At 42.5% G+C, this 13093-nt stretch overlaps 1 protein-coding gene across 3 annotated transcripts in view; it reads right to left on the minus strand.

Moving 5' to 3' along the window:
- The window catches only part of phkb (phosphorylase kinase, beta), a 194855-nt gene that overhangs the window by 150054 nt on the left and 31708 nt on the right, over positions 1-13093 (minus strand). For all 3 annotated transcript variants that reach the window (XM_074666021.1, XM_074666020.1, XM_074666019.1), the window contains 2 exons: positions 5950-6049; positions 739-846 (listed from right to left, as the gene is read on the minus strand). In XM_074666021.1, coding sequence (XP_074522122.1) covers positions 739-846; positions 5950-6049 — 208 coding nt within the window. The remainder of the gene's footprint in view (positions 1-738; positions 847-5949; positions 6050-13093) is intronic.

Here is a 13093-nt window from a genome sequence, read left to right on the forward strand (position 1 = left end):
TTTTAGCTTATCAAAATCCAAGATTCCATGTAAGTGATACACCTGAGTAAAGAAGTGGCCTAAATGAAAAATTTTTTGACTTGAAAAACTTCCTTTACATGCACTGAATCAGCTCAGAAAAAATAGTTTTGTCTTATTTTCAGTCGGGGTCCAGGATTTTCAAACCATGGGTTCCATGAAAGGCTTTCTTTATCTTTTTAATTCCCCCCCTCAATGTCAACCTTAGTTAGTTAAATATTCTTCAAATAGTTTCCTCGTCTTAACATAAATGGTCACTGTTTGACATCCTCTCTTTTCTTATCTGAGACTTCTTTTGGCCATGTGAAGGTTTTTTTTTTCCTTGTCACGTGTAGTCGTTTTGATTTTCTATCTTGCTCGCTTGATGTATTGACCACCCGTCACTGCTAATGTAGTCTCCATTCAAACGTTAAACAGCAAATTGACCTTTGTCTATATCATTGACAGAAGAATAAGTTGTCTTAGTGCCGGTTTAATGCACATCTACCTCTGAGTCAAATAGGTCAAGTCAATTCTTCAGCTGTCCCTTCACGCTGAGCGAGGGGACAAAGAAAAGACATTTCACAGGTATTTAAACAGGACTGTATCTGTGTCGTTAATAACATGCAATCATACTCTAACTCTGGTAGATAGTAGACACCTTTATGAAAACTGAAACTTCACCATAAAGGGTTCTGTGGAGTGTGTGTGTGTGTGTGTGTGTGTGTTATATTGGCTGACCTGCAGGTGGTGATACTTGTCATATGAGTGAACTTCATCCCCGGTCTCCACATTGAACACTGAGTGCAGACACTTGGAGGGGCTGGGGTCCTGTTTAAACTGCTCCACCTGGACAGAGGACACGCAGAGACGGAGATGAGACAGAACAGGTTTGAAAAAAGAGACTCTGAAACTTATCAACTTAATAAACCTTGTTAATTGGGTCTCGGAAAGACATTTTTAGTACATTTCAGTTTTCTGTATTAATCCTCTTTTATATTGATTTGATGATGGTTGTGTTCAGTATTTTGTTCTTCAAACTCACATCAAACCCTTTTTTAATCCCAGCTTTATGACCTGTTTTTGATCCTCAGTGTCTGTTTTCAGCTCGTCTTTTCTCTCATTAAACTCCATTGTGTTTGTGAAGTTTCGTGTAGAGAAGTCGGAGTCACTGCAGCATCCAATCAGAGAGTGATATTCTATATGGGGGGCGTGTCTGTCAGTAAAGAGACTTCTGCAAAGCCAGCTCTTGTGTTTCCTTGATCATAGGTCCTCCGATCAGTCTCCTCCATCCTCTCTCCTCCGAGCACAGTTATAGTTTTGGGACATCCTCCAAACTGGGGACTCAGAAAGTACTTCTGATGTCGCGGAGGAGAGGGGAGACTTCAAATTATCACTTTAAGACACACCCCCTTATGTGTGTCCAGCATTATTTCATATCCATGATTTTTTTAAAAAAAGCAGAACACTCCCAGGCTGAACTGAAGTTATGAAAGGGCAGAGTCAGTGTGTAATAGGAAGGATGTATGAAGTATGTTACCTCTCAGATATTGTAAAACAGGAAGTTATCTATCCTACGAGTTTATCAATGCAGATACACAGCACAACATAACGTCTCCTGCTCAGGAGCATGTAGTCGTCAAAGTTACTCTTTTTACATTAACAGTTGATATAAAAACACATTTTAGCTCTGTTTTGTGTTCTGTGGTTTATTATTGGCTTGTGTGTGTGTGTGTGTGTGTGTGTGTGTGTGTGTGTGTGTGTGTGTGTGTGTGTGTGTGTGTGTGTGTGTGTTTGTGTGTGTGTGTGTGTGTGTCTACACACCAAATTATAGCTGGGTCGCCTGTCCCATCACGCAGCGTTATAAATAATTGGCCCCTTTGTCCTATTTTTCCCTGGTTTGTTTCTCTCCTCTCCACCTTTTTCGCTGCTCTCTCAATCATCCAGCTCCACCTCCCTGTTTCAATTTCTCTCTCCCTCTTCCTCCCACCCTCCCCTGCTCCTAACTTTTGTTCTCTTTACCTCCCATATTTTCTATCATCATTCTCTTTAAACTTTTTTCCTCTTCCTTACTTTGCTTTATCTCTTTCCTCCTCTTCTTTTTAATCTTTTCTTCCCTGGGGCTCTCTACCTCTGCACACCTTTTTCTCTCCTCGTCAGGTCATAGTGGAGACCCTCTGTCCTACTTTTACACACACTGCTCCACTTCCCGCTATCCCACAGCGGCTGACACCAGCATGTGTGTGAAACTGAGTGAAATACTTTCTTACATCAGCAGCTAACGATAGGTGCTGCTGTTGGTGTTTATCTGAAACCTACTTGTGTGTAGAGGCCTCTCTGGCTGTTGCTCCAGCAGAGCCACAGTGTCAAGTGGCTGTTCTCTGGGAATATTTTGAGAGGACTCACATCTTGCTCATTGTTTCAAGTGCTGCATTGCGCCAATATAAGCTTCAGATTAGAGAAACACTTCAATGCCTGCCGCTTCACTCAGTAATGAGAAATGGTACAAGCCTGCCTTCTTGCATTTATTTTACATCTATTGCCAGCACCAAACTCCTGCATCCTGTCAAATCACTCAACAGGAGATAATATATTTAAAAACAACTCCTGCATCTCATGTCATACTGTGGTTTTATGGTTTTTCCTCCACAAAAGAACTTAGGGGTATTAAGCTATGGTGTACGGTCTGGAAGCTTTGCACATCTTAATAACACCGTTTATAGGGCTGTTATAGTCCTATGGTCCAATCTACACAATATAAAGACCAAAAAGAACGAAAAAAATCCATTCAGTATATCCGCTGCAAAGCTGCATACTAGTTGACCAATCCGAACCCCGCATGGCATGCACGGTTCGGATTGGTCCTTGAGTCCATCCAATCCCCTGTCTCCCTCGCTTCACACCATGCCCATGGTCCCACCTCATCCTTCCCCACTACCCCTCTCACGTCAGCTAGCTGCTCAGCTACCGAAGCGTCATGGAGCCAGAGAAGACCAAAACCAGGAAGCTGTTACTGTTACCCTCCACAGGGAAGAGAAGAAAATGAAAGAGTTTCAAGGAAAAGGCTGAAGCACGGAAGAATTATGAGCGATACAGGTGCCAACTGAGACTGAGTAATGGAGAAATGTACGAACGGTGGAAAAAGCTGCAGAGGGATTTGGGACTGAAGACTGGAGACTGATGCTGAGACCGCTGAGTTTCTGTTGAACAGGTAATGACTTTGTTTACCACAGTGGGAGATGTCAGCTGAATAACTCTGGTTAGTCTGTGCCTGTACTGGCTAATGACTGAACGCTGCTGGTTGGAACGGGTCGGCTCTGTCAGTAGATTTTAGCATAAGTTAGCCACACATCTTTAGCATTGTAAACTGAGCTGGTGAAGACACGCCGAGAAAGGTAAAGCCTCGCCCACAGTCGGCTCTGCTCAAATCAGCTGGCAGTGGCAACGCCAGACCTGCTTCGCCGGCTAATTCATGGTTTTGGTCGCGCTGGTCCAATTGAAAAAGCTACCACTGTGTGCTACAAGGAGGATGTCTGTCTTGTTTGTTACGTTTTCAGGCCTGCCGGCCGGCTTCTTAATCTATCAGAGGGAGACTAAGTGGCTAGTTCATTTATCAAGGAAATGTGCCAGCTACACTCAGTAAAACTGTGCATGTGTGTGCTAGTCACTTCCCAGCTGACTGCTTTTCCAACTTTGGACAGTACAACAGAGGGCTGGCGAATAGACTGGTCCTGAATCCAGGTGCATTACCAACCATCCACCAACAAACCTGGGACCCTGGAAATGTGAGTATTTTAAATGTTGTGTGCTGTGGAGCAGATGTAAGAGCTTTTCCTCAGTGTCCCCCCTGTCTCTGTGTTAGCTTCAGGATGCTAACTGTAGCTGCGGTTAGCCTGTTGTTTTAGCCTGTAATGTTACGGTAAACAAGCCTTGCTGTTTTCTAAACATTGTTGGCTTTTTGGACCAAAACATGTTACTACCATTTCAGGAAGACATCAATGATCCATATTAAACTGCAGAAAATGAGCGTAATATGGGACCTTTAATGTGTTCTGTGACATAGCTTGTAACTCGTATGTCATATCAGTTTTCCCTATTGAAATGAAATGTTATCGGCTGATTTTTGCCCTTTTTTTACTTTCATCTGCAGTTGTTTTAAGTCAGGTCTGTTTCACCCTCCCTTTCAGTGTGTTTCTAAAATAAGTTATGCAAGCGTTGTTAAATAGCGCCGTCGCACACAGTTGCAACTTTTTCTGGGTGTGTTTTTTAACAAAGTCTTGAAGTTTTGCAAATAATATAAAGCACAAATGCAAGCACAATAATGATGCTTCCACTGTGAGCTAACAGCTTAAAGTGAACGACTGAGACACAGGATGCTGGGCAGAGAATGCAGGGTCCACCTTGGTGTTTGCTGCGCCAGCAGGGGGGTAGCTGAAGTAGACTTGTAACACTAGTTTTAGCTTTCAACTCAAATCAAAGAATGTCAGAGAAAAACTTGTTAGTTTGGACACTCATAAGTCAAGGTACCACTGTACTCCAAAATTGACGCATGTTAAAAAAGACATTTGATCCTTTAAGTCAGTAACATTTGCATACTTACACCAAAACTTTTGTCGGAAATTATTTTTAGCGCTGGGTTCATTTAGCATTTTTTTCGCGTCCTCCTGCTTGTTTCCAAGGTAGTTTGACTATTAGATACACCATATGCTACTTGCAACATCACATCTTCACATTTTCTGTAATTGCAGGCTGTGTTTAGATGATGAATGTGTGTCCATGTTGCCAGCCACTGCTCAGGATCAATTGCTTGATCACTGCTTGATGATTCCACTTTTTGGTACTGCAAAATTTTTCAAATAATAGATAAATAAATGTATTGGGTGCAGTGTTGTTGTTTTTTTGGGGGGGGATTACGATCCAAAAAAATGCATCCTAAAAAATATTGACTCAGCGAACAAAGACCTTTATTTGTTTTTTTTTGGCCATAAGCATCTGCTTCAAAATGAAACAGCAACCTGCTCTGTTGAGAGGGGTCTTAGCTTCTTTGTTGAATTAAATGTTTTGGCTAACTGCAGCACAGTATTTTAGCATCCATGAAGGCAGTTTTTGGCTTAATCGATGGAAGTGTTAGTTCATTTAAATACAGTCGGTGGTTGACGGTCAGTCACACGTCTCCAGAAACTAACGGGTGACATCATCCATGTTTTTTCATACATTCATAGACTCTACATTCACTTCTTTTCCACTGTCTAGAAAGAAGGGCCCAGCAGGGCTCTGTTCAGTGATATTTGCCCAGCTGTGGCCCTGTGGCACGTCTTCATTAAAAAATCCATGTTCCCTGAAAGTGTTGGAGACGGGGCCGTAACAAACGCTGCTCTGTGTAATTAAGTGTGTAAGCAAAGCTTTGTAATTAAGACAAAGGACAGCTCTCCCCTAAATTAGGTCATCAAGGTCGAGGCATCAAACAGAATGACTCCTGAAGGCGTGCTGTACACATGCATGAACACAGTGACAGGACAGGCTACGGCTCTATTAAAAGACCGTGTTCATGAAGAGTAAAATCTGCATCAGCAGCTGCAACTGGCTCTGAAACAGGAACATAAAATGTCGTGTTTTGCTCCTTTTTATATCCAGAGCCTGCTCATGCTCATGCGTGCACGTACATCACTTTCTGCAGACGAGGCGTGAAATTTCCCCCTTTACAGCTAAAGAATCTGGCAATTAACAGATTGCTGGATATTACACCCTCAGGACAAAAGCGTCTGACTCCTGTTGTGATTTGTTTTTTTTGTGAGAACGTTAGAAGAGAGGAACAGGATGTGTCCAAAGCAGCAGCTCAGAGAGGCTTTGATGAAATGCAGCTCCGCGAACATGTTTGATCTGGAACACAGTGTGTGACTGCAGGATGCCTTTGAGCAAACCTGCAGTGTGAGAGCAGGGTTTTAAACTCACCTTGTCTGCCTGTCTCATGTAGCAGTAGAGGATCCCTCTCATGCACTTGATGGCAGAGTGCTCCAGTTCGTGAGTCCGTCCCATATCATCATCAATGCGTCTGCATTGGGTGAAAATCAGACAGGAAAAGAAAGGGGATTAGGTAATCATATTCAGTTACATTTATGCCAACTTCTTTTCCTAATCTTGACATTTTGGCAATCTCTTCCTCACAGTCATCGAGATTAGGGAACAGAACAACAGCATCTATGTCTTTTGTGGATGTCTAGTTAGTGTTGATGACAAACATGGAGGAAAAAAGCAGGATAAAAATAAAATGATCAGTGTGAAAGCTCCTGCTGGTGGAGCCATGTCCAGCCAAGTACAGAGACCATATCTGAGCCTACTGTGTCAGCCGGCCAGCCTCTTCCTCATGTCCAGTGTCCACTGCTCTGACCTGTTTGGTCATTTGATTCTGCCTGTTGTACCTCCACATTTTGGATACCTGTGTCTGCCAGTGTTGCTTTGTGGATCACCTGTGCACCTGTCTTTTCTGATTAGAGAGACTTTGAACTTTTGATCTGTGTATGGGGGACTGCATTTGGGTCGAGCATTTTGGATGAGAACGGCTGTCAGTGAACTCAGCGGGGCTCAGAGTCGGTGTCAGATAAGGGGGTTAGCATCACTTTGTAAAAAGAGTTTTTTTAACTGTACATCGACACATGTACTAGACTGTTGATTCTCAACAGATGGGTCATGACCCAAAAGTGGGTCACAGACCTGTTTTCAGTTGGTCCCAGGCCTTTGCCAGAGCAAAAGTGTATATGTTTGAAAAAAAAAAAAAACTTTTTTCATACTTTATATTTCCTGTACTTTTGTGTTTTTATCTCCAGTGTCTCCTCAGCATGGGGCCCTCTGCACTGGGGGCCGCGATTTGCTCTGGCTGGGTTGTCTCTGTCTCATGGTGAGCATCAGCTTGGGCAGATGGGGGGTCTGTGGCAGTGCTTCACTGCTGTGGGCCCCTTGCTGGTTTGTAGCAAGGTGGGTGCCCATGTGGAGGCGTCCTGATTTTTGAGTATGAATGTGTGTGTGTGTGAGTGTGTGTGTGAGTGAGTGAGTGAGTGAGTGAGTGAGTGAGTGAGTGAGTGAGTGAGTGAGCGAGTGAGTGAGCGAGGGCTGTAGGCTAAGAAATGGGGTTGGAGTGGGTAACATGTAAAGCACGTGATGCTACGTTTTTAATGCATAAAAAGTGCTTTTGAAATAAAGTTTGATTTGATGAAATGAGTTTTTATTTTGAAAAGTATTCATCATGCAGCAGAATGCCATCTAATCACACTCCTGGTGGCGGTAATGCCCTGTGATGCTAAACGACAACCGCCATGACACAGTCCAGGGGATGACCCAGTGTTGGTTTTTATGTGCCAACTGAGCACACTGGAAGAAAGATTAAGTATCCAAAAGTTTGGTACGACATTACAGAAACAATACATACAAACTTAGAGTCACCCTTAGACAATCAGGATTATTTTGATTTAAATACGTAACAGTAAATGTAAATACACATGCGTCTGTTGGTGCATCTTGTATGAGCTAGAGGTGATCAACCTCTGCCAACAATGAGGTCAATACTACAAAGTAATTTCATTATTTCTCACCGGCTAAAGTAAACGCTGTATTTAGGAATAGTCCTGCATTTTACTCAGACTTTAAAACCATCCCTGTTTTTTACTCTACATGTGACACAAGACGACAGGTCTATGAAAAGGAATGCGTGACAGAGGAAAAACAGGAAAAGAGAGCACCAACCAAAGACCAGGAAGGATCCTGAGCTACTTTGTTGGTGCAGATGCATAAACTGTGAATCCAGGCTCATAAACCAATAAAGCTTCTGCTGTCATACATGGTACTCTGTAACATCCACACTTACTTTCAAAACCGGATTACAAAATGCTTTACAAATTAAAAATAAAAGAGACAAAAAAAAAAGAAATGCAGGTCAAAGTGTATGATTGAAACGAAAGAAACTAACAAAAAGGATCAAAAGCTAAAAAGCAACAGATAAGAGGAAGTAATACGTCAAAACAAAAACAACACAGATTAAAAGTTTAAAAAATCAAAAGTTAAAAGATAAAAGATTATGTCTGTGATACCATCATAAAGAATTAAAAGCATCATTTCAAGGGTTGAGAAACAAACAACGCACACTGATAGGCTTAAACGTGTTTTAAAAGAGATTTTAAAAGACGATAAAAACTCCGACAGTGTGATCCCTGTTGTCCCAGAGGGTCAGGCTCTGACAGAAAAGGTCAAAGGTCACCTTTGTTAATTTTGGGATGGCAAGCAGAGCCTTGGCTGAGGACCTTAGGTTACGCACGGACAAAGGAGATCAGTCTATAGTTGGGCTCTAGTGAGGAGTCGGGCTGCCTCAGCAAGCTGTATGTTGAGCAAAGTCTGTTGGTTGAGACGTGAAAAGAGTTTAAAAAGTCCAAATGAGAGGAGAGAAGAGCTCATTTTCTTTGGCTGCATAAAAGAAGACAAAAATAGACGCTGTATACTTCGTAACGTATTCAGGCATTTGTCAAGGTGCAAGCTAAAATATAAGATGTGTCAGTCGTGAAAACAACTATTAAAAGGGTCATCACTGACACATAGCAGAAGCTTCCTCAGGCTGATTATGGTCTCATAAAGATCTGAGGTACAGACAGGAAAAAAACAGACCTATATCTATTCAATGGGAACTTTCTCTGCATGTAAATCCTAAACCATGACATAAATATAAATAAATATTCATATAAATAAAGTCTTATATCGTACTAAACTAAATAAACCCCGATCATTGTAGACTGCTGTCTGTCTGTGTGCTCTAATTATCTGAAATGAGTCCACGTAAGCTGCTTTAATGGAATCCAAGACCAAATTCCATACACGTCTTTAATGATCTCAGTAAAAAACACCACAACATAATGATTTGTTGTTTGATTGTTAACGGGAAATATTTCAGAGCCCAGTCCCAGCATGGTACTCAGTTCAGTGATGGTATGAAGAGTCAGCGGATTCCCAGGGGGTTGGCAGGTCTCAGATTTACATTACAAAGGTCAGGCTAATTATGACTTTGAGTATCGACAGAGGAAAGGTGAAACTTATTTAAATTTCAGAGATACACAGTGCATTAATCACACTGTCTTTTAGATGTGACCCAGCACATCAAAGCTGATAGTGGGTGAGGATACAGCAGGCAGCTTTTATCTTCTAGTGTCCTTCATTGTGCATTCATTACTGAGATACAAGTAGGCAGCGCTGTAATATGCATGAGGTGATCCAACAGTGACCCAGGGTTACAGTGACATACTCAGCTCTTCAAATTTAATTACAATCAATCAGGGAAGTACAGCGGCTGAGACAACTGGAGAACGGAAGTAAGGCATGGTGGTGCTTGAAACTGATATTTCACACCCTCAGAAGTCTGTTTCACAGGGATTTTATTTTTCCAAGTGGGCTTGTGTTTTTTTAATCCAACCACCTGTCCAAAACAAATTAAAAAAACGATGACAGATTTTCAAAGACATGCACAAAAAATCTTCACATCTAAGAAAATGAAGCCATAAACTGATTCTGGTTGAAACAAATTGATAAATATCACAGAAGATTTGAAGAAGCTCTTTACTGACGCTTTTGCCAATGATGTTTGTTCTTATACAGAATTTTTAAAACTGCCAGATGTAAACCTCTGATCCAAAAAATGGGCAAAAAATTAACAACAGCAATAATAATAATAATAATAATAATAATAACAAAAAGTGGGGAAAATTTTCCTTAGAAAAAGTCCTTAGAACCTTTCCTTCTTAATCCTTTATAACACTTAAGCAAATGGCTGCGTTACCATATTTAAAACCCTTCATTCCACCGTCGCTGGGGTGAACAGGACAATCACAGATTAAAAGTCAACTCTAAAAGGTGAGTTTTAAGCAGAGATTTTAAAGCTGAAGGGTCAGAACAGTTTTGGATATGAGTAAAAAGTGAGTCCCAGAGGCTGAGGGCAGCTATAGACAGGGCTTTGTCTCCCCACGTTTGGTGCTTGGTTCTGTGAGGCAGCGACAAGAGGTTAGCATGTGAGGAACCCAGGTTATGGGTAGGAGTGTGATGATAAAGTAGGTCAGTGAAGCAGAGAGAGGCTTGGTGGTGGAGACCTTTGTAGTTAAGGAGGAGAGTTTTTGGGACATGGAGCCAGTGAAGATGTTGAAAGGTGGGGGGTGGGGGTCATGGGAGTGGGTGCAGGAGAGGAGGCGTAAAGCAGACTTCTGGATGTCTTGTAGTTTACGGAGGACTTTGGAAGATGTACCATAGAGGATGCTGTTGCAGTAATCTAAACCGGATGTGATAAATGCGTGTGATAAAAAGAAAGGTTGCTGTCAAAAATAATTTGAAGGTTACAGACGTAAGGTGAGGGCCTGGTCATGAGTTTGGATTTGTCGTGGTTTAGTGATAAGAAGTTGTTCTGCATCCATGTTCTTTATTTCAGAGAGAAAGTTCATGATAGTGGACTGTGTTTCTGTGGTCACAGATTAAGCAAAATTGTAAAGCTGGATGTCATTGTAGCCGTGAAAATGAGGACCCTGTTGACCGATGATATTACAGAGAGGGTGAAGTAAATAATGAAAAGGAGGGGACCCAGCACCGAACCCTGGGGGACGCCTTGAGCCAGAGGAACAATGTTAAAGGTGCAGCTGTTGATTTAAATTAATTAAACTGTTGACAGTCAGTGAGGTAGGATGTCATCCAGGAGGGTTCCAGTGACTTTGATGATATGGTTTGTTGTGTTAAATGTAGCCTTGAGAACAATCAGGTCATTTGTGATTTTGAGGAGTGCTGTTTATTTGCTGTGCTGGGGATGGAAGCTGAGTTGAAATGGTTCAAATTGAATGTTATTGGTGAGGTGGGGCTTAATCAACAGTGACAGGGTTCATAGCACAAACACATTACTCACATCTTTATTAAATGTCCCAAAGTGAGCAGAGTACAAAAAGCTATTTCAGAGTAAAACCCTTGAAAGAAAACAACCTAAAGTGTATTCAGGCCAGTACAAACTCTGGAGAACTATTCATATGACTGACTGACTGAATAATACCGCTGAAGGTTTTGGTGGTTGTTCCTCTCCCCTGTAGTAAGGTCAACACAAACATTAGAGTCCAGTTTGAATTGGAAAAGGAATTGACAAGAAAAGATAAGACAATGTGAGTAATCAGGGATAATGAATCATTAGATGGTTGTGAAAAAGAGACTCTAGGCCAGTGTTACCGAACCCTGGTCCTGGGGCCCCCCTGCCCTGCATGTTTTAGATGTTACCTCACTCCAGCACACCTGATTCAAATGAATGGCTCGTTATCAGGCTGGAGCAGAGCTTGATAACGAGCCATTCATTTGAATCAGGTGTGTTGGAGTCGGGTAACATCTAAAATATGCAGGGCAGGGGTCCTCCAGGACCAGGGTTGGGTAACACTGCTCTAGGCAGAGTGAGGCAAGACTCCCTGACTGTTGCTATCAGGTGCTGCCAATCAGGTGCCTGATTCACACCTGATTGGCAGCACCTGAAAGTATGGGCCCTGCTGCCATGGTATGTAGGAGTCTACTCCAAGGCCATGTCCACACGTAGCCAGGTATTTCAGAAAACGCATATATTTTTTGCGTTTACACCTGTCGTCCACATGAAACCGCAGTTTTACGTCACTGAAAACAATGTTTTCTGAAAACTGTGGCCAAAGTGGAGATTTTGGAAAATTCCGGTTTCATGGTTTCTTGTAGACGCTGGTTAACAGAGTTTTCGGTTCTTTAACCAGCTGAATGACAGGGGCTCATTCTGGTTGGTTGACAAGGGTTTTACGTTTGAATATTACTGCCCATTATGGGTTTGGCATGCCTCGAGCCGCACTTACTGGCGGATTTACCCGCTGCGTGTGGACGGAATTATTTTAAAAAACAAACGAAGGGAGAGGGTATTAGTTTTTGAAAATACCCGTCCAGGTGTGGACATGGCCCATGAATCAGCATATCATGTTTGACTGCTCTCAATTAGAGGTAAGATCTTAAGCCCGAACCTGAGCCGCCCGAAATTCGGTTCAGGTCGGGCCCAAAATGTCAATAATTAACTTGGGGTCGGGTCAGGTTGGGTCGAGCTTGGGCCTTCTCTCTCACTAATTTTTTTTTAATAATTATATATTTATATATTATGTGTTGAGTCGGGACACGTGCGCGCTTTACGCAGTGCTCAATGCCAGATGTTCAAGAGGACGAGACCCGAGACTGACCTCCCGCACAAAATGCACTTTACACCGAGATGACCGCCCTGGACCACCTACCTCAGCAGGTCTGACTTCTGTAAACAGCAGCTGGTCCAGAAACATGTATGAATGGATTCATACCTAGCGTGCTGTCTCCAGCGGAGGATTTTTAAAGTCTGTTTGTTTCCGCCTTTGGTAACGAAGACTATAGTGAACCTGCTGCTAGGCTTTACCCCGTGTATCTCAGATGCCTTTCCTTGTGATCTAATGAAGTCCAGAGACCTGCTCCTGCTGCTGTTCCTCTCCTTGTCAGAGAGGCGCGTCCATGTGAGCACAATATCACACACAGAAATATCTTTAACAAACTTTTCCAGCGTTATTTCACAGTGTAAATGCATTTATAATGAGCATAAAAATATGTTGATTATTTTAACATTAAGAAAACTTGTGATATAAAATTTTGGGTTTGTTTCAGGCTCGGGCCTGAAAATCAAGTTAATTGATCAGGCTTGAGCCGGGTCAGGCTTTAATACTATGGGCCTGGGTCGGGTCGGGCTGGATTTTTAAGGCCCGATCTTACCTCTACTCTGAATAAGGCTGTGAGACAGGGCAGCTTCAAACTCATGTTCTACAAAACACGGTTAATGCATTATCTGGAGTGTGATGGTGTGGGGGCGACATCTCTGGCCAATCAGAGGGAGGGGGTGGGGGTGGAGCAGGGAGCCTTAGGCCCGATTACACAACATTTCATCTGAAAACACTAAAACGTAGTGAAAGAAATCTGGGTTTACACAGAAACACTAAGGGACGCTGAAAACGCTGTAAGCATGCCAGGCCTGTAGGTGGTGCATAACTGTCTTGTCCAGAAGCAGCTTCTGGCAGACTTCCAC

The sequence above is a fragment of the Halichoeres trimaculatus genome, unplaced genomic scaffold (assembly GCF_033239565.1).
Source record: "Halichoeres trimaculatus isolate MK-OKI-2021-1 unplaced genomic scaffold, fHalTri1.1 fHalTri1_scaffold_3, whole genome shotgun sequence".
In the NCBI taxonomy this organism is placed as follows: Eukaryota; Metazoa; Chordata; class Actinopteri; order Labriformes; family Labridae; genus Halichoeres; species Halichoeres trimaculatus.